Source organism: Manis javanica, chromosome 13 (genome assembly GCF_040802235.1).
Source record: "Manis javanica isolate MJ-LG chromosome 13, MJ_LKY, whole genome shotgun sequence".
Classification (NCBI taxonomy): domain Eukaryota; kingdom Metazoa; phylum Chordata; class Mammalia; order Pholidota; family Manidae; genus Manis; species Manis javanica.
In genome coordinates this window covers 98,785,480-98,806,492 of record NC_133168.1, presented here as the reverse complement: position 1 = coordinate 98,806,492, position 21,013 = coordinate 98,785,480, and the positions used below count along the sequence as shown (strand labels likewise).

Sequence of the window (21,013 nt, the reverse complement as noted above, 5' to 3'; positions counted from 1 at the left end):
GCGTTGGGAGGTCACACTTTCCAAGATGACAAAGGACAAGGGCCCAGCTTTGCTGGCATTAAGCCCAGAGGTGGGGGTGGGCAGGGATAGGGGGGTGGAGCGGGAGTCTCCGGTGAAAGGCTGCAACATGCATTACTCGCAGTGACCTCACTGTTGAGTGTCTTTGTTCTTTAAGTCAAAAATCCACGGGACAGCCTCCCCGAAAGATGACCCTTATCTCCGGGGCCACCAGGTTCTGCTGGACTGTCCCTTCCTATCCCCGGTTGAGACAGGAGACACTCAGCGCGGAAGCGGACAAGGACTTTTCGGTGCAGCAAGGGGCCCAGGCGGGGCATCCAAGCGCGAACACGCGGGCTATTCCGCCCGGCACCCACAATTCGTGCTCCGCGCAAAAGAATGCGCCTGCGCCACAGGCGGGTGTTTCCTGAGGGCGCAGACATTAAAAACCTAGGAGGCAGGGTCTGAAATACCTGTCGGTAAAGGTAGACGGGGGAGGTGCGAATAAGATCGCCCAATGAGCGGGGGGGTGGACCTGGAGTATGAGCAATCCCGGTGGACAGCTGGTCTCCAGGACCTGTCCAATCAGGGCCGCTATACTTGAGTGGCAGGAGAGACATCCATTGGGTGCAAGCTGGCCCGGAAACGGTCCTGTCAATCCGCGGTGGTCCGATCGCCTCCAATCACGGCGCAGGAGGCCGGCCGGCAGTCCAACCAGAGCCGGGGGCGGGAGCGGGCGGCCGTTCGGTTGTCGGGGCCGAACGCCGCTTTCCTGGTGCGGGGCTGCCCACGCGGTCCGGCGGGTGTCCTGCTGGTGGTTCTCACCCCGGGGGCGCTGGTCGGGGCCCCGCCCGGACCCCCGGAGCGCGCGGAGCGGGGCCGGAGGATGGTGAGTGCGCGGGGCTGAGGTTGAGAACAGAGAAGGGCTGGAGGCACCGGTGGGATCCGGCTGCCAGCGATCGCGGCCGGGGTCCCCGCGCGTCCCCCGTCACCCCCTCCCCGCAACGGGAACAATAACCCGAGTTGCGCCCTTGGCCGGAGGGGTGTCCGGCGTTCTGTCCCCTGCCTGTGTGTGTCCCGCGACCCTACGCGAGCCCGTGGGCGGTGGAGTCCGTTGGAGGCGGGCGCCGCGGGCGGTCAGGGGTCGGCGTGGGCGCGGGGACCCGCCCTGGACCTGCCGGATTCAGGCAAGTCCGGACCAGTTTCGGACCAAAGCTGCTGCCACAGGGACAAGGGTGGGGTCCGAGGGCTCCCCCAGCGTGCCCGGCACACAGATCGGGCTTTGCTGTGTCAGGAGGGCGGTCAGGGGGCGGTGTTAGCGAAGGGGCGTCCCCGAGGACAGCGCACTGTCGCTCAGGCCACCAGGACCTCGTTCCGCCTCTCCGGGCTGTTCAGACCCGGTGGCGGGCGATGCAGTTGGGTCTCTGGGGAGGACAGTAGCCAGAGAAAAGTTTGGGCAAGTCGTGGGCAGTTGTGGAGAGGTGAGGAAGCGAAAGTCAAATGAAAAGCCGAATTTAGTAGGTAGTTTCATTCAAAATAATTTTCAAGGGTGGGGGAGAAGGGACTGAGTCTCTGCAGTGGGGCTGGGGGTCCTGCACTGGGGATGGGGGGCCTACATCAGTTGGTAGGACGCGCTAAGAATAAGCTCTGCAGGCCCCTGGAGAGTTGGGTGAAAGGGATTGTCTTTGACAGAACTGCCTGCTCTGAGATCAGATGCCCTAAATATCCAACCTGAGTTTGAGGAGACTGCGCTGTGTTTGGATTTTTTTTTTTGTCCTTTTAAGTCCAAAAGTTTAACATGTGATGTGGTCTTCCTATGAGGTGTTTGAGAATCAAATACTCTAGGTAGTGTAACAAGTGGAGCCTGTAGAAAATTTAATATCATCCATTTCTGCTTTTAAGATTTCTGAAAAGTAGGTACTCTTGTGAAACCCTGGGGCATAGAGTGTCCAGGTGTATAACCTAGAAATTTAACAATGTTTGTTGTCCCTATCAACTGGAATACTGCATAGATCCCTTCATGAAATACTGTCTTTCAGTGGGAATGGATGTCATTAGCGTGAGGGGGAGGGACAACAGGCTGTGCGGGGACAGCAGTGCTGTTATTGCCTGGAGGTCCTGCATTCTGCAGAAACCTCCATCCCCGGCCACTGGGTTTTCCCACAGATAAAATAGGGCTCTTACAGGGACCTGCAAAGGGGACAAGGCCTTGAGCCCTGAAGTTTTGTACTATGTGTTTGAAGCTTAAGGGTATTGATTTGTTCTGGGCAGAGAGCTGTTTGAATCCTGATGGGAGGTGCACTGTGCTTTCTGCCACTATCAGCTGAAGATGTTGCCCCCAGAGAGGATGGGAGCTGATGCGAAAGGGACATGTGATCTGTGTCCCCAGAGGCAGTGACAGCGGTGGCAGAAAGGGAGCAAACAAAAGATGTCCAGGGTCACTGTATTCCCCTGAGTGGCTTCTGTGTTTGCCACAAGATGATTCTAGAATTGTTTGTCCATTTGAGAGAAAGAAATTCTGGCATGCTAATTCTCTAAGAAATACCCAGCCCAATAAATGAATGGCGATGGAGGAACTAAGGAGAAAAGGGTCTGTGTCTCTCAAAGGGCCTCAACAAAAGGGAGGAGGTTCAGAGGCAGGACCCCTCGGGCTGTACTCAGCGAACAGAGGAAGGTCCTCCTTCCGCTGGGGTGCACAATAAACATGGAGCTCAAGGCTGCACGAGCGGATGGAATGGCTGAAGGTAGACCAGAATTTTCTTCCACAGCAATCTGAAGGCCATTGGAATAGTCATGATCAGGTTCGTAAGATTTTTGTGCAGAAGTGTGAATTTTGTTGGAATCAGTAGGCTCAGAAAAAGCTCCTGCGGTTGCTTGGTGGGAGTTTTCAGCCAGTGTTCTAGCATTTGGCCAAAAGGTAGGGGTTTGTTTTTCCAAATCCTGGGCAGAACGGTCTCATCTGGCAAGTTTCATCCAGTGCTGTGCGTGGCCTCACTAACAAGACTTAACTGAGATAAATCTTAAGATAGCAGGTTGGTAAGTGCAAATAGGTATTAAATACATTAGCAGACCTCTGGGATCCATTGTCACCTTAGAAAACTCCTTCTTAACTATGGCTCACAATCCGGTCTTCGTCCAGGTAACATAGGAAATTTGGGGTTTATTTGGCTTCTCAGGAGACAGGTTTAAAATGGCAAGTTTTAATAGGCCTAGGGGCAGAGGGAGCCCGGAGATGTTTGTAGAAAAGAAGTTTGGCCGTCGGATTAGAATTAAGCAGGAGGGTGACTGCAGGTATGCAGGGTTCAGAGGGAATAGAGCAGATGGGTGGGGACTGGACTGAGGACAAGGTCACTGCCATGTGTCTGGAGACGAAGAAGGGCAAGGCAAAGTAAAGAGGCCTTAGAAGCCACATTGATACCTTTGAACTGTTCGTTGGCCTCAGTGAATTTAGAAATAGAATTTTGCAAAGTGCCTACTGTAGAATTCTGAAAATGTTTGCAAGCTTCTAGGTTCCAATTAAAAGAGGTTTCCCACTGAGGTTTAAAAACAATTTTTTGTGTGTATAGGAGTGGGTTTCTTGTTTAAATTTGAGAAAGACAAGTTGCGAGGTCACATATTCCCCTGGATGGCCACTCGAGTTGTAAGTGTCGTTTGGTTAGCGTGGTCCCCCCAGTTGTACGTGAGCCTGAGGGGGAGCACGGTCCCTAAACGCAGAACTGTAAGGGTTCCCATAAGGGCGGGTAGCCTCAACACATTTTGATAACCGATCCCATTTCCTAGGGGATATTCTCTGGAGTGAAAAGGGAAATACTTAATTGGTATAGTGTCAGTAGCCACAGCCCTGTTCAGAAAGGAATTAGACCAAAGGCCAGCACAGTTCCTATAGTAGGAAAGTCCGTTTCCAGAAAGGAGTTGGAAAAGGGCTGGTACAGTCACATGAGGCTCAGTTTGAATGGTAACAGTGCAGTTCCAGAAAATTCTCAGTAGAAGGCCAAGTGTGTGCTCTCAGAAAGGAGAAAACCTTAAAACAGATCCGGAATAAAGCCTGGAGAACTCGAAACACAAAGAGGGTGGAACTTGAAATGCCGAAGAGACTTAACCCTTATGCTTACAGTTGCTTGGCTGTGTGGGGACCTCCGGCTACTCACCAGCGTTAGAATGTTGGGCGACTTCTCTGGGGCTCACCTCTCCGACACCAAGTCTGGTTACCCTAAAAATAAAGCCATCAGCTATGTTACCAGCAAATGCGGGTTTATTCGGGAATAGCTGGGAATTGTAATTGGGTTTTGTAAGTTATGGCAAAGCGTAAGCACGTCTGGAGAGCAAAGGAGACCTCTGCTCATTTATAGAGGAAGGCGGGGCATTGGGCGAGGCTACCGTCGACGAAAAGCTCCAGCCGAGTAAACAGGGAGTTCAGAGTGAAGTGGCTTCTCGTTGGTCGAGTTGTGGTGGTCTCTCATGGGCTGTGCTGTGCCAGGCATGGGCTGGGCTGTGCCAGGCAAGGAGATAATCTTTCCTTCTTGTGATTGGGGCAGCAACGTTGGCGTCTTCTGTTGGAGAATGAAGGGTATGTCTTTTTCTATAATCTGAGTGTTCAATGTCCTGGCGTTCTGGTTACAGTTCTTGGAGCTGATAAGGATTCAATCACATCTGAGCAAGCCATGTATCACTTTCTGTGGTATTTGAATGAGGACGTCAGTTTTCAGTGTTTACATCAGAATCTGGACTCTGTCAGGAAATAGGTTAAAATCGTTGGTGTATGTCTAAGCTGCTCTCTCATTTTGCTTCAGTTTTCCAAGCACTTAGTCTCACTGGTTTTTGCTCTCCTATTGTCATTTTCCACAAGCCTGTGAGCTCAGGAGGCTGAGTTGAGGCCTGCCTCCCAATTGTGTGCCTCCACCAGTCTCCCACACTGGTGTGGTGGTGTCTCGGTGAAAATGGGTATGTGGCGTGTTGCAGGCCTCGGTGATCTTGGAGGACGTGGCTGTGGCCTTCACCCCGGAAGAGTGGGTGCTGCTGGATCACACTCAGAGGGGGCTCTACAGAGACGTGATGCTGGAGACGTGCTGGAACCTGGCCTCTGTGGGTAAGGACGGATTCTTCCCTTCAAGTTACTCTTGTAGAGAACCGGGATCTCCTAAGACTGTCCTTCCTTCTGGGGCCAAGGAGTCGGAATGCACTGTAGAAAAGACAGACATGGCCCGTGACTTCATGGAATGTACCTAGAGGCACTAGATTTTCAATGAACACAACGTTTCACATATTCGCTGGGCTCTTTATTTCCCTTGTTAAATATCTGGGGCTGCACATTTTTGTGTGGGAGCATGGCCTGCACTGTCACTTTGGGGAAGCGAGGGCTGCCTGATGGTGTCCACGCCTGTGAAAATTGCACTGACGTCACGACAGGTCTGACACAGGGATCTCTCTCCAGTGAAGTGCACACTCACCCATTCACTAGTGGCCTTGAAGACCAAACAAGGGCCCAGTCCCTGGACTTCTGTTGTCCCTCAAGTCCTTCCTCATGGCTGAGCTTTCATCCCCACACAGGGAGGGCGGAATCCCCTTGACAGCTGGACAACAGAGGAAGGCCTTCTCTCGGGCCTCTGCGCCTACGATCCCCAGGGGAGCAGCAGTGCTCGGGAGAGCAGGTTCCGCGTAATATCTGAGTGACACTCGGTCACAGGCTTTAGAAGCATGGCTCAGTCTCACAAGGGTGCCGTCGGTCGTGTGCCTGGCTTCCCTGATGGGCTTCCGCCCTTCTGCACCCACTTGGGAAGACTGTGTATTTCTCTTACAAAGACAGCGATTTGGACAGGTGCATTTTGCCCAATTTATCCTATATTGTTTTTCTCACAGTATCTATCTCCACATCAGCCTCTATCTCTTTTGAAATACATCTCATGAACAGGCTTCCATTTTGATACACTTTCCCTATCATTGCCAGCATTCTAAATAGCTGAAGTCTTCAGAGCATTTCATGGCCCGTGCATCCATTCTTCCTTATATAGTTTGCTTTCATATTGGGATTATTATATGGAATTAAATCCACATGTAGTCTCTCTTCTTTCATTTCTGCCACCATTTTGTTCTCCAGAAATTAATATGCTACTGAATGTCGCATAGTGTTGCACTCAACTTCAATGCAGTGTGTCTAGTCCTCTGTGGGGTATTTTGGAGAATGAATTATGTAGTGAAAGGAAAAGAGTAAGATTCACAAGTAATGATTCCATATCTGTCTTTCAAGAAAACCAGGAAATTCATAACACCAGAGATGAGTCCCATACGCAGGAGAGACGTTTCAGGTGAGTGGCACTCCCACAAGAGGACAAGGGGAACCTTTGCAGAGTGTCAGAATGACTTTAAATTAAAGGAAAAGTACAAACCTAGCTCAGTATGTCTCAGAGGATTTTTATGCGACAGCATTTTCATAATGTAAGGTAGCTATCAAACATCTGAAACATAATCCAGTTGAGAACAATAATCAGGAAAAACCACAGTGTAAAAAACAGTGAAAATTATGGCTATATCTGAGTCTTCAGCCAGAGCATTAAGGGCAGTTTCAACTCTGTATAAATGCAGATGGCGCCACAAATAGACCCATTCATTACAAATAGCCAATTTGTAGTCAAAGTAATCATTATCCAACAATGAATCACTCATAAGGAAATAATTTATCACAAATAATGCCTAATGGTATTTTTCCTGTTTTGAGCAGAAGCCATTTCTTGGAGAGTCTCTGTAAAAGTAGTGAAGGTAATCAATGTGGAGCAGCCCTGAATCAGGTTACAAGTCCTCCTGTGTATGCCGCTTATGCTACTGGATGTAAACCTTATGAATGCACTAATTTTGGAAAGCCTTTTTTAAATTGTTTCCCAAAGGATCTGCAAAAATCTCACACTGGACAGAAACCTTATGAATGTGATGAGTGTGGGCAAGTCTGCAGTTGTGTCTTGTGCCTAAGCACTCATATGGGAACTGACCCTCTAGAGAAGCCTTTTTCAGGTCAGAGTAATGAGAAAGGATCTAAGACATACATGAAGCGTCTCAGTACTAGGAAATCTTTTGAATGTAAGAAGTGTGGGAAAGCTCTTCCGAGCCCCTCATCCTCTCAGGGATGTGTAAAAGGTCACCATGGGAAAAAAATCCATGCTTGTATGGTATGTGCGAAAGCCTTTAAGTATTACTCCTATCTTACACAACATGAGAAAACTCACACTGCTGTGAAGCGGCGAAAATGTAAGGAGTGTGGGAAAGCCTACAACAGTTCCTCATCCCTTCAAGTACACATGAGAACGCACACCGGGGAGAGACCCTTTGGGTGTAAGCAGTGTGGGAAAGCCTTCAGAAGTTACTCCTCCCTTCAAGAACACAAGATAACACACAGTGGAGATAAACCCTATGAATGTAAGGAGTGTGGCAAAACCTTTAGTTGTCCCAAATACCTTAAAAGACACTTGAAAACGCACAGTGGAATCAAACCCTACGAAAGTTCCATATCTGGGAAATCCCACAGTTGCTTCTTATCCCTCCAAGAACATGTGAGAATGCACAGTGAAAATGAACAGTATGACTGTAAGGAGTGTGGGAAGGTGTTCAGGCAACGTCTGTATTTGGAAAGACACATGAGAATGCACAGTGGATTGAAACTCTATGAATGTAAGGAATGTGGGAAGGCCTACACTTGCTTCGTATCTCTTCAGGAACATGTGCGAACCCACACCGGAGAGAGACCCTTGGAATGTCTGCATTGTGACAAAACCTATAGTCGTCAATCCTCCCTTCGAGCACATATGAAAACTCACACTGGGGAGAGGCCCTATGGATGTGCCCAGTGTGGGAAAAACTTTCCCTGGTACTCGTCTTTGCAGAAGCACATGAGAACGCATAGTGAAGAGAGACACCACGAGTGTCAGCAGTGTGGCAAAATTTTAATGTATCCTTCAAGTCTGAAGGCACACTTGCGCATACACACTAAGGAGAGACGCTATGAATGTAAGGAGTGTGGGAAAGGCTTCTGGTATCCTTCATATCTTCAAGCCCATCTGAGGACACACACTGAGGAGAGACCCTATGAATGTCCACGGTGTGGCAAAGCCTTTGGTCAGCCTTACTCCCTTAAAGTACACATGAGAGTGCACAGAGAAGTCAAACCCTAAGAACGTGAGGAGTGTGGGAAAGCCTCCTTCAATCTCATGTGTGAGGACACACTCTGGTGAGTGTCCCTATGAATGTAAGGGGTTGTGAAAAAGCCTTCATGTATCCCTTAAGCCCGTGAGCCCATTTGAGGCCACACATTTCTGGGCAGCCTTACAAATGTCAGCAATGTGTGATGACCTACCGGCATTCTGAGACCCTCGAGGCATGTTAGGACGCACGCTGTCGAGAGGCCCTATGAATGTCAGCAACGTGGGAGGGCCTACAGGCATGCTGAGAACCTGCAAGCCCACGTGAGGACACAACCTTGGGGAGAGCCCCTGCAAATGTCAGCAATGTGGGAAAACACAGGTATTCTGACAAACTGCAAGTACATATGAGGCTACACAGCGGGGAGAGGCCCTGCATATATCAGCACTGTAGGCACTGTAGGAGGCCCTTCAGGTATCCTGCAAGCCTGCGAACACATGTGAGGTCATGCCTCATACAGAAACTGAAATTTTGGAGTGTTGGTAAGGTTTTATTCTCTCCTAAAGATGTTTTGTATTTGAGTGAAGAGATTGGTGAGAAACCTTATGAATGGAAAGAATGTTTAAAAATCTTCAGGTATACTAGTTTTTTTTTACAAGAAAACTCAGGGCTGAGCTGAAATCTTTTTACTGTTATAAATATGGCTTTGCTCTTATAAGTGCCTCATCCTTAATAGTGTTTCTTAGTGTTTTAAATTCTAGATGTTACAATGTGATCTTTTAAGGTGGTAAATATACCCTTTAACTGTACTAAATATATTCTTTTTTCTTTGGCTTTGTTTTAAATAATTGCACAGTTATGTGAAACTTATTCCATCACAGTGTTTTGGAGCCAAAGTATTTTTTCTTTTTTTTTTTTGTACATTTGTAAAATTATTAAACTGTCATTGATATATAATTTAATGGCGGTTTCAAATACACAATGCAGTGGCTCAACTTCCACCCATCTTATCAAGTCCTCACCCACTTCATTGCCGTCACCGTCTGTCAGTGTGGTAAGATGTTACACAGTCATCGATCGCATTCTCTGTGCTGTACTGCCATCCCCACTACCTATCTATACTGTGATTGCTAATTATAGTGCCCCTTAATCCCCTTCTCTCTCCGCACCCACTCTTCCAAACCCTTCGCCTTTGGTAACCACTAGTCCCTTATTAGTGTCTATGAGCCCAGTGCTGTTCTGCTCCTTGAGTTTTGCTTTGTCGTTATACTCCACATATGAGTCAAATCATTTGGTATTTGTCTATCTCCGCCTGGCTTATTTCACTGGGCATAATACCCTATAGATCCATCCATATTGTCGCAAATGGCAGGTTTTATTTCTTTCTATGGCTGAATAATACTCTGTTGTGTATATGCACCACATCTTCTTCATCCATTCATCTATTGATGGACACTTAGGTTGCTTCCACATCTTGGCTATTATAAATAGTGCAGCTATAAACATAGGGGTGCATATGTCTTTTTGAATCTCTGATTTTGATATCTTTAGGCAAATTCCTAGGATTGGATTACTTGGTCAACTGGTATTTCTATTTTTAGTTTTTTGAGGGATATCTGTATTGCTTTCCACAGCAGTTGAACCTGTTTACCTTCCCACCAACAGTGTAGGAGGGTTCCCCTTTCTCAGCTACCTCGCCTGCATTTCTTCTTTCTTGCCTTTTAGATAGTGGCCATCCTAACTTTTTTTGTACATCTTGATAAAATTTTAGAGTAAGAGTGTTTTGAATCTTCCTTTCCGTTTCCTAGTATGTGAACATGATAAGAGATTTCTGTTAAGATTTGTTTTCTGGCTCACTGTTGCAGATACCGGAATTGCCTCACTCAATATTGACCTTCCCCTTCAATTTTTATTATTGAAACGTGTACCTTCCACATTTGGTTGTTACAGCTGGATACCACATGTGTGTTCTTCACATCAATTACTAGTTGTGGAAAGATATGAAAGTGGACAATCTCACCTGTTATGTTTATAATCTGTCCTCTGCTCATTGTCCTGCATCTTGCTGAGAAACTGGACACCATGCATTGAGTTCAGAAGACCTCATGGCATGAAGATACTGGGCAGATGATTCTGTTGAATTGTGCAGTCAGTTGAGTATGATGGGAAACGATATCCCAGCTTGTGTTGATGGCTCTGAGACATATTCATGAGAAGAGGAAGATGCATGAGTTTTGAAAAGCAGAAGTGAAGAAGGCATGATTCTCAGTTCTTCTGCGCCACCAGGAGACAGAGTACAGCGCATGGCCCCAGGACGTGGCTCTGCCCGTGTGGAAGAGCTTCCAAGCCAACAGGTTCCATGTTAGTTCCGTGGGCAGCAGATTCTAGAGGTTGTTCCAGGAGCTCCCCCGTGAAGGACCCTGGTGATTTTTCAGGCCCAGAGTGATCCTTGCATTTCCCTGTAGTTCTTTGGGGTCCCTCAGGCTTCTGCAGGCTATCACACCTCATGATGTCTGTCATCCTGTGAGCCCGCTGACCACCAGTGCTTCTAGGGACATGATGTCTCTGCAGTAAGCATCTCATTCCTCTAAGAGTAGATGTGTCTCCTGCCTGTACCCTGACAGATTTGACACTGTAGCCACAGCTGCAGGGCACTTGCTTTCCAGGATGTACTGTCGAGTGGCTGCACTGGCCCTGCATTTCTTGTTTCTGGATAGTTCCAAGATTGACATACCGTTTGTGAATATATTTGGCAGTTTGTGGGAGCTGACTGCTGTGAAATGACAAGCCCAGTAAGTTATTATTTTCCGTTTTCATAAGTGATTACCCAGTGTTTTTTCATTTTTTATATGTGACAATGTGCGTTTCATGTCAAACACGGTTCGTTATATTGTTTCTTGAAAATACAGCCGTCAGTTATGCTATGTAGCAGCAAATGTGGGTTTATTCGGGAATAGCAGGGAATTGTAATTGGGTTTTGTAGGTTATGGCAAAACATAAGTATATCTGGAGAACAAAGGAGACCTCTGCTCTTTTATAGAGGAAAGCAGGGCGTTGGGCAAGGCTGTTGTCCACAAAGAGTCCAATGGGGTAAACAAGGAGTTCAAAGTGTAGTAGCTTCTCCTTGGTTGAGTGGTGATGGTCTCTCATGGGCTGTGCTGTGCCAGGCAAGGAGATAGTCTTCATTCCGGCAGTTGAGGCAGTAACAGGCTTCTTCTGGTGGGAAATGAAGGGTATGTCTTTTTCTGTAATCTGAGTTTACTGTCCTGGTGTTCTGATTACAGTTCTTGGAGCTGGTAAGGATTGTATCACTTCTGAGCAAGCCATGTATGAATTTCTGCATCATTTGAAGGATGATTCCATTTTTTATAATAATATCATAATTGTGTATGTCTAAGTCAGTTATTTTCTCACTTTGCTTCAGTTTTCTAAGCACTTACTATCAGTGGTTTAATGCAGTTCATTTGTTCCCATATTGTCATTGCCCACTTGCCTGCCTCCCCCATCCTTCCGCACTGGTGTGCTTTGGCAAGATAGGACGTGTGGGGTGTTTTAGGCCTTGGTGGTCTTGGAGGACGTAGCTGTGGCCTTCACCCTGGAAGAGTGGGCGCTGCTGGATCACACTCAGAGGGGGCTCTACAGAGACGTGATGCTGGAGACCTGCCGGCACCTGGCCTCTGTGGGTAAGGACGCTTCCTCCCTTAAGTTAGTCTTTTAGAGGACCCAGATCTCCTAGGACTGTCCTTCCTTTTGGGGCCAAGGAGTGGGAATTGATTCTAGAAAAGACAGATTTGATACTAGCCTTCCAGAAGGTACCTGTAGTCAGATGGATTTTCCATGAACAGAGAGCATCTGATACAGTGAATCGACGACTCTTCTCTTGATCCAGGTGTTAGTCTCTGTCATTTTGTAGGTGCGAGCGTGGTCTCCAGTGTCATTTTGGGGAAGTGAGAGCTGCTTGATGGTTTTCACGCCTGTGAAAGTTACACTGTGGTCAGTGTAGAATCAACACAACAGTGTTTCTGCAGTGACGGACACACTTAACCCGTCACCGATGGCCTCGATGACCGAAGCAACCCATCACATGGACTCCCTGTTGCCCTCAAATCCTGCCCCAGATCGAGTTTTTTCCCACAAGCACCGCAGCAGCCACACGCACAGGGTGGCATTCCCACGGCAGCCAGGGCAGTGCGGGGAGGCTTCATCTCGGATATTTTTGCCTGCATCCCCAGGAGAGCAGCAACCCCCAGGCAGAGCAGGTTCTGCATATTGTTTGGTATTTGGGCACATCCTTCCGAAACATGACTTAGTCTTCGAGAAGGGAGCCCTTGCTCACGTACCTAGCTTCCCTGACGGACTTCTCACCCCTCCCTTCCCGCTTGGGCAGTCTCTCTGTATTCCTCTTACAAAGGCAGTATTTGTACAGGTGCATTTTGCCCAGTTTGTTTCTATGTTGTTTTTCTGACAATATGACAATATTTATCTCCACTTCAGCCTCTATCTCTTTTGAAGTACATCTCGGTGAACAGGCTTCCATTTTGACACACTGGCCAAACAGCTGCCGAAGACTCAAATAGCCAGGGTTGTTTGTTAGAGGTTTTCACTGCTTGTGTGTCATTTCTTCCTCGTGGACCTTGTGTAGATTCTTGGATCGGTACATGGAGAGAAACCCACGTGTGGCCTATTCCCCCTCCTTTCCCCCCATTTGAGAGAGGCATTTGAGGCGAGCTGCACTCCCGCTGGAGGAAGGGAGATCTTGTCAGATGGTTAGACCCATTTGAAATAAAAGTCCAAACCTAGCTCAATAATTGTATACTGAGAGAATCTCTACAACACAGTATTTTCATAAATGTGATGTAGATATGAAGCATCTGAAACATAATTTATTTGGAAACAAAGATCAGGAGAACCCACGGGTAAGAAACACTGAAAGTTGTATATATATATATATATTTGAACCCTCAGGCAGGGTGTTAAACTCATTCCACTTTGTAAAAAATAGACAATGCCAAACACATACCCATTCATTAAAAATGGCCAATATGCAGTGAAAATAATCACTAATAACCACTAATAAATCATCCATGTGGAAATCAGTTATAAGGAATGATCCTTAATAACGGATTCCTATTTTGAAAGAAGTCATTTCTTGGAGTCTCTGAACATGAGATGACGGTAAGCAGTGTGGAGAAGCCCCGAGTCAGATGAGAAGCTGTTCTGGGCGTGGGTTCTGCCCTCCTGGGGATAAACCCTGTGAATGCTCTATGCATGGAAATGCTTTCTCCGATTTCTTTTACTAAGAACATGCAAAGGTCTCATATTGGGCAGAAACCTTATCGATACGAGTTTGGGAAAGACTGAAGCTGTACTTGATGCCTAAGTACTCACGCGGCAGCTGAGAAACTCTAAATGGCAGGGGGCTTGGAGAGCAAGTAAAAAAAGATGTTAAGAGTCTTAATGGTAAAATATCTTTTGAGTGTCCGAAATGTGGAAATACTTTCATTTGCCTCTTGTGTTTTCTGGACCATGTTCACCAGGGAGGAAAAATCCATGGGTGTTAAGTATGTGGGAAATGCTTCATTTGTTACTCCCGTTTTATGTGAAAATGGGAGAACGCACTGGAGTGAAATGCCATGAGGTCACTGAGTGTGGGAAAGCTTGCAGTTGTTCGTCACCCCTTCCAGAGCATGTGAGAGCCCACACTGGGAGGACACCCTGTGGATGTAGTGGTATAGGGACCCCTTCAGTTGAAGTGAAACTCTATGACTGTAAAGAGTGTAGAAAAGTCTTCAGGTGTCCGTTAAACCTGCAAGCACAGGGAAGGAAGGACCCACCCTGGCAAGAAACTGAACAGAAGAGACTGAGAATTCCCTCATTTTTCCCTTAAAACCTTGTTGTAAATGTGAGTAAACACACTGGAGAGAAACTTTAATTCCGTGATTTCTGTATTAAGTAACTTCTTTTCTCCAAGAGGTCTGTTTCTTCCTTCCACCCTGACAGATTTAATGCTCTGGCCACAAATTTAAGGAAGTTCCTTCTCTCATTGTACATTCGAGACTGTACTAGCTGCATTTTTGTTTTCCTTTCTAGATACTTCTATGATTGAAATAAGCAAATCTGTGGCAGTTTGTAGGAGTTTTCTCTTATAGCTGACTGGTTTCTAAATGATGAATCCAGTATGTTCACTTTCCTTTTTTAAATGTGATTACCCTGTGTCTAATTTTCACTTTTTGTGTAATCCAAAGCAACGTACCCTATTTGGGGGGTCAGATAATAGTTATTTAAATAAAGTCACCTACACTGACTCGATGCCACCTGGGTTCATGGGCTTCAGCTAACCCATACAATGAGATTCCTTCCAGAGTCTGCCGAGGAGAAAGTGGATTCAGACATGCCGAGTTTCTCTGTGGAAGACATTCAGAACAGTGCTAGATGGCAGCCAGTTATGTGGGAGCACTTACATAGTACGAGAATGTCAAACGGAGCCTCAGAGATGCGCAAGCTGGCCTGGCACTTACTGTGTGTGGCCTTTTCTCCTCATGAAGAAAAAAAAATGCCACCAAATCTGTCATCAGAGGAAGCAGTTCTGTGTCTGGTGGGTCAAGACGAAGGAAGAGAATGTTACAGCCATGCCTGTGACGAGGCCAGAGATCAGGAGTCCAGGCCACAAAAATGACCAATATTTCATCTTGTTAATGTGACTGTTCCCTCTTTACCAATTAATTTTAGCTTCACTGCATTCTTTCTCCTATCTGGACAAGAACTGTGAAGATATCCAGTGATCAAATTATACTTACCTTCTGACCACATCTAAGTCAGAGTAAGGACTACGTCCTCTGAGACCCAAGCTGCCAAACAGAAGTCTAAATGCTATACTTTGTCCAGCTATGTGCTTGTGTCATATGTCATCTGTCCCTCCTGACACACCCTTCGTCCTTCACGAGACGTGCCAGTCTGCATGCTCTAAGTCAGTGTACTCCGTGTTGACTGCTGCTGTCATCCTAGTGCTCTGTGGCTAGAGCCCATTGACAAAAATCATCATTTTGCTCTCATTAATGTATTATAAGTCACTTTAATGACAAAAGTTTTATGTATATTAGAATAACTTACCTGAAATAAAAAAAAACCCTACTCTTGTATGCACTTGGTACTGTTGGCTAAGAATGCCTAAGAATATTGAATAAGAATTCTCTTCATTTAAGAAAACTGCATGGTTGATTTTGTTATTAGACAAGGTTGTGCTGCCCAATGTTCATCTCAAGACAAACATCGGACACTGGCTCTTGTAAAAGGAAAAAGCTTTATTGCAAGGCAGGCCGACCGGGAGTTGACACAAGGCAAAGGTCAAATCTGTTTCCTCCCACTCAGAGGGAGTACAGAATATATAAGGAAGGTTTATGTGTATTTGCAAGGGGTTTATGCATAGTTAGCAATGGTTGGTGAAATTAACAGATTTGGGGCAGGACTTTTCTCCTGCACCTACATAGACTGTATATTCTAAAAATGGCAGCTAAACCCCACCAAGGGGTGATGGTAATAAGAAAAGTAACTCAAGGTCATATGCAACCGTTTCTGTGCAGGTCTCCATTTCTGTGCATGTCTCCAGTCTGGCTTAAGCTGGTTGCAGGCAGAGTTGCAACTTCTCACATTTCCCTGAATTTCCTTTGCCCTGAAAAAGCAAACTTTACACATTTTGCTACTATTGTTATTTTTTGGTGTTCTCATCTTAAGGCTTCAGTTCAAATGAACCCTGTGAAGTAGTTTCAATTTAACAACCAGTAAGTGCAAAGGGGTATTTTTATGTAATCTCTAGTCAATGAGAAGTAAAGAGAATAATATTTGTTAATGTACAACTGATTTGAAAACAGTTAATGGGATTCTGGGAAACATGTATAGAATCTTCTGTTTGCATAATCAAATGCAAATCATTATGTGATGAACATAAATATCACAATTGAATAATATTGGCGACTTGTATTCAGTTCTGAGCAACAGTAACCCCACCACAATCTGCCTGATACATGTATGCCAAAGCTGCTGCTTTCTTTCATGGAAAAATGGAACAGTGCAGCCACTCCACAATGGAATAGAGAAACAAGTCTCGTAATTTTTACCTGCACCATCAAAGAACACTCAAGAGTAAAGACACCCCATAGAATATTTGTAAATCATATATGTGATAAGATTTTATTTTTCTTACATCTCAATAACAAAAAGGTAAACAACCAAGTAAAGGACTTGAATAGACAATTCTCTGAAAGAATAAACAAATGGCCAATAAGCACATGAAAAGAATCGCTATATCACTAATCACTTGGCAAGTTCAGATCAAAACCAGTGAGATCCCACATCACACCTGCTAGGATGGGTAGAATTTTAAATCAGAAAAAAAGTGTTGAGGATGTGGAGAAACTGTAAAATCATGCACTGCTGGTGGGAATGTAAAGTGGTGCAGCTGGTGTGGAGAAGCACTGGGTGGTTCTTAAAGAAGTTAAACACAGCATTACCATATGACCCAACCATTCCACTTCTGCCTATAATGAAATACTCAGATATGTGTACATGAATGTCCATTCCTCGTAGCACAATATATAGCCATATACATAAATAGGCAAAAGGTGGAAATGTTCCAAAGTCCCATCAATGGAGAATGGATAAAGTATAGCGTATACATAGGATGGAATATCATTCAGCTGTGAAAAGGAATGAACCTTGAAAACCTTATGCTAATAAACGAGACACAGAAGGCCCCATAGTGTATGAATATATTTCTACAAAATATCCACAATAGGCATATGCATAGAGACAAAGTGTTTGGGGGGAGCCAGGAGGTAAGGTTACCATGGATATGATGGCCTTTAAACTTTTTTAAAAGGAGACACAAGTCACATACTCTGAGTTCGCACTTTCAAGTAAAACTCAAGTGTTGTACATTCGAAAAGCTGTGTAACATTTCTGTACGAGCTGAATAAGGTATATTGCCTTTTGTATTTCAAAATTCAGAGACTGAGTGTAAACTGGAAGGACACAATTGTCCTTGCAGAGTAAAATGCACACAGGAGAATTCTAAAGTCTCACACCTGCGGCTGTGCTGAGAAGACTCCTGTGCCAGGCTTGGGCCACCGGGTCCCACTTTCCAGTGGGTGTAAAGGTCTCAAAGAGTTACAAGCCCCAGGGGATGGGGCCTTCTGGTGGCAAAGGTCACACGTTAAATCAGCCACAACCTTCCTTTGCAATGACCTCACTGTTGAGGATTTGTCTTCATAGACAAAGGACACAGACTCACTTGTGCCCCCAATTCTACCCCTACCCGCGAAGTCACCAGGCCCTCTCCCAGTTCCAGGCCCGCACACGAGGCTCTGGGAGGGGAAACTGAGTCAGGACTTCCCGATCCAAGGGGAGGACCTAGGCGGAGCACCCGGCCAGGAGCTGGCTGGCTGCGTCAGGAGCAGAGTTTGGTTGCCAACAGCCTGACGCTCAGAACTGTGGGAGATACTGCCTAGTCAAAGCCGCAGGACGCGAGGGGTGGGACCTGTGTGATCGTCCAGTCAGGGAAGTCGTCTTAGAGTGCTCGGGCCGTCGTCCAATCACCGTGCGGGAGCGTGGTCCACAGTGCGGCCTCTGAACGCGGGGTGTCCGGAGCTCTGCGCGATCAGGTTGCTGAGGCGTATCCTAGAATCCGCCCAATCAGGGGCCCAGTCAGGGGAGTGGCCAGCGCACCGTCCAATCAGGGCGAGGGCGGCCACCCCCACCTTCTTGGACGCTGCTGGCTGCCCACGTCCCGCGAGCTCACCTACCGGTCTTGGCCCCAGGTGTGCAGTCGCGTGGCTCTCACCTGCCTGGGCGGCGGAGCGGGGCTGCGAGATGCTGAGTGTGCGGGGCCAGGGCCCGGACGAACCGGCGGAATCGGTAGGAAGCGGCCTTGGCCGGTCTCCCCGCGCCCCGCGAGGTTCCGACCCGAGTGCCAGCGTCCCGTCCTCTCCCGGCGTGGGGGCCCCGGGTCCCGTGGCTGCCTGGCGGGAACCGGGCAGGAGGGACGGGCGCCGCTAGGGGCGGGCTTCGGGCTGCCCTCCCGCCCGCACAGGTCTGTCGGCGCCCCCTGGTCATTCGGCTTCAGGTTTCTGTGAGGGTAAAATACAGGACCCTGAACCTTCTCCCTTTTTCTCCTTCGCGACGGTGGCGGTGGTGTTCCTGACGCCCACCTGACGCGGCTCCTGACGCCGGCGCATGTTCTGGGTGCTGTCTGGGCCCGCGGCCTGAGAGGGGCCCCCAGCGCCCTTGCTTACAGGTGTGCGGATAACGCACGCGGGTCCCCACGTTACCGTGAGGGGGTGAGACACGGACTCGGTGTTCGTACCGGGTAGTGACTCCGCGCAGGCGCAGGGTCGTGACAGCGTGACCGCGTCCTTTACACACACACCTGCCCACCCCCCGCCCACCACCCCGTTGACAGCTGGTCCTCAGAGATGGGTGCAGATTCGGTGAGCGGGATCCTGGCCAAATCTGATCGTTTTCAGTTTGTTACATAGGTGACAGACACCTGTGTTCTGAGCGGGAGGAGTGGTTTGCAGGTATTTGACCCCCCACCCCCGTCCCGCACCCCCTACCCTTCCTCCTGGAACACGAGGCGGAAGCAGGGAGCCCGGCTTCTCATTCACACACAGGGACGGCCGGGGCCCCGCCTCCTTGTGACCCTCGGTGCATCCCCTGGGGCGGGAGGCGGAGGGAGGCGGCTCCGCCTGCAGGTGCCTGCAGCCCAGGGTCCCCGCAGCGGGAGCGGTGAGGGCCCGGAGAAGCCGCGCGTGCAGGGGGACCCTCTGTAAGGTGCGGGGCGCGCTGTGGCGGCCCTGGGGACGGACGTTCTTGATGGTTTGGGCGTCATTCTTAGAGTTGGTGGAGTTAAGAGTGTGATTTGTGCAAGCTGAGGGTGTGAGAGTCAGATTCGGGCGGGCTCCTTTGTATTTATTTGACTGTAGCAAAGGAAAATCGACGTAGTAGGGCGTTCATATGCATCAGAACTTTAAGTGATACCAGCAGAACGTTTCCTCCTTGGTGAGAATGGGCCCTGGAGTGGGTGGTGGTTCCCCACTGAGGAGGGAGAGCAGGCTGTGTGCAGGGCCAGGACTGGGTCCCCCGGGGCTTCAGCTCCTCTCACAGTCTCCCTGGGCCAGTGTCAGCAGGGAGAGCCCGGCCCCCGGCTCGGGAGGGGCTGACCCTCCGTCTCCAGGTTTCCTGTGCACCTGGGCGAAGCAGCTGCGGGCTGACCTGCTCCCATGTGGCCTCTCTTCCCTTCTGTTTCCTTGGTGGGCTTTTGCTGTCATTGGTCCACACATTTAAGAAAATTGATCCAGTATTTGAAGGTGTAAGAGTTTTATTTTCTTGGTTGTTAACCTGATAGGAGTGAGTGATCAGGTAAGGAAGTCAAGAAGATGCCAGAGATAAGATTTGCATTATACTGTTTAAGTTAATAAATATAAATACCATGGATTCCCCACCCAGAAAAGTAAACAGGCATATCTGGCCTCCCCCTGCTGCCCCCCAGAGGGAACTATGTCCTGATTTTTGTTGTTACCCTTTACAGCTTTACCCTCTGATGTAATTTACTACCAAGCAGCGTTTAGTTCCATTTTCCTGCTTTTAAACTTTTAGTCAATGTATGTTAGCCAATAATACAGCGTTAAGATATGCCGGACCACACTGTTTGACCCGACCTGGTTCTGAGGCTGTGTTTCACCTAAGTAATTCATCCGTTTGTCTTTGGGGCCTCGGTTGTTTTAGGTCTTTTGGGTTTTTTGTTTTGCTTTGTTTTATCCTGAACTGCAAATACATAGTAAATTATCTTCACATGGTGAGACATTGCTGAGTTGTAGATTATGGATGTGTAAAATCCCCCAAGGAATTCGCTCTGTGACGGTCCCACCTTGGGAGTGGACACCCAATAGGATCTGACCCTTCTTTGCTCTTCTCATGGTAGAGATGCAGGGCTCCTGACGCTGTGTCTCTGACTTCTGCACCGGGGCTTGGGTGTCAGAGGACTGACCCCAGCCCACGTTAACATTCTCCACGGTGGGCAGAGGACCATGCCAAGGCCGCTTCCCAACTCTCCTGCCCCTGTGGCCTCCGGCAAGTGAAACATCAGGGCCCAAGCGGAGGTCAGCTTTGTAGCAGAGAAAACAAGGAAAAACGACGTTTAGATTCTAAATTTTCAGGGAGACACAGTAGGGGGACAGGAAGTGACAAAAGCTAGACTATGGAAAAATCTTTCGTTTCTGTCATGTTGATCTTCCTGCAATTGCTGTCGTGTATTTTAGTTACAGGTATGGACGAGCCCTCTAAGATATTGGGGTTTTGTCTAAATCATCAAGTATTTCTTCAAGAGTTGGAATGACAAGGTAAACATCTTCTCTCTCTATCCATGTGGCTGTGTACTGTGTATCCAGGTACCAGCCAGGCAGGAATCCTGGGGAGTAACTGGCCTGGCACAGGGGAATTCCCTTTCGAAATACCAATCAGAAAAGCAAATTCATCTTGTTGGGGAAGGCCAAGCTTTGTGCTTATGTTAGCTTTCTCCTGTGACTGTTCCTCCAGTCTCTCATTTTTCTTGTTCTCCAAGCAAGCCCTTTGTTACTTCCTTTTTAAGGCTAGCATTTGGGCAGGTGCTTTTTATCCAGTTCTCTCCTCTTTGCCTTTCTGATCATACCCGGTGTCTGTCACCGTCAGTCTTTATCTTGATGGATGTATTCCTTGGTAAATCGGCTGCCATCTTGATCTGCTTTATCGTTTACCTGTATTTGCTCAAAGCCAATAAATTCCTCAATGTCTTCCTCTGCTCAAAGCCTACTCTACCTGAAGCCTGTTTACATTTTTCGAAACAGATATTATCCTCATACGG

General features: G+C 47.6%; 1 protein-coding gene across 1 annotated transcript; it reads left to right on the top strand.

The window, feature by feature from the left end:
- Positions 1–206: 206 nt before the first annotated feature.
- On the top strand, positions 207–6,853 carry LOC108402757 (uncharacterized). The gene is made up of 4 exons (XM_037018501.2): positions 207–417; positions 609–886; positions 4,957–5,083; positions 6,242–6,853. The coding sequence occupies exons 1-4, from the start codon at positions 207–209 to the stop codon at positions 6,301–6,303; spliced, it is 678 nt and encodes a 225-aa protein (XP_036874396.2). The 3' UTR covers positions 6,304–6,853.
- Positions 6,854–21,013: the final 14,160 nt, after the last annotated feature.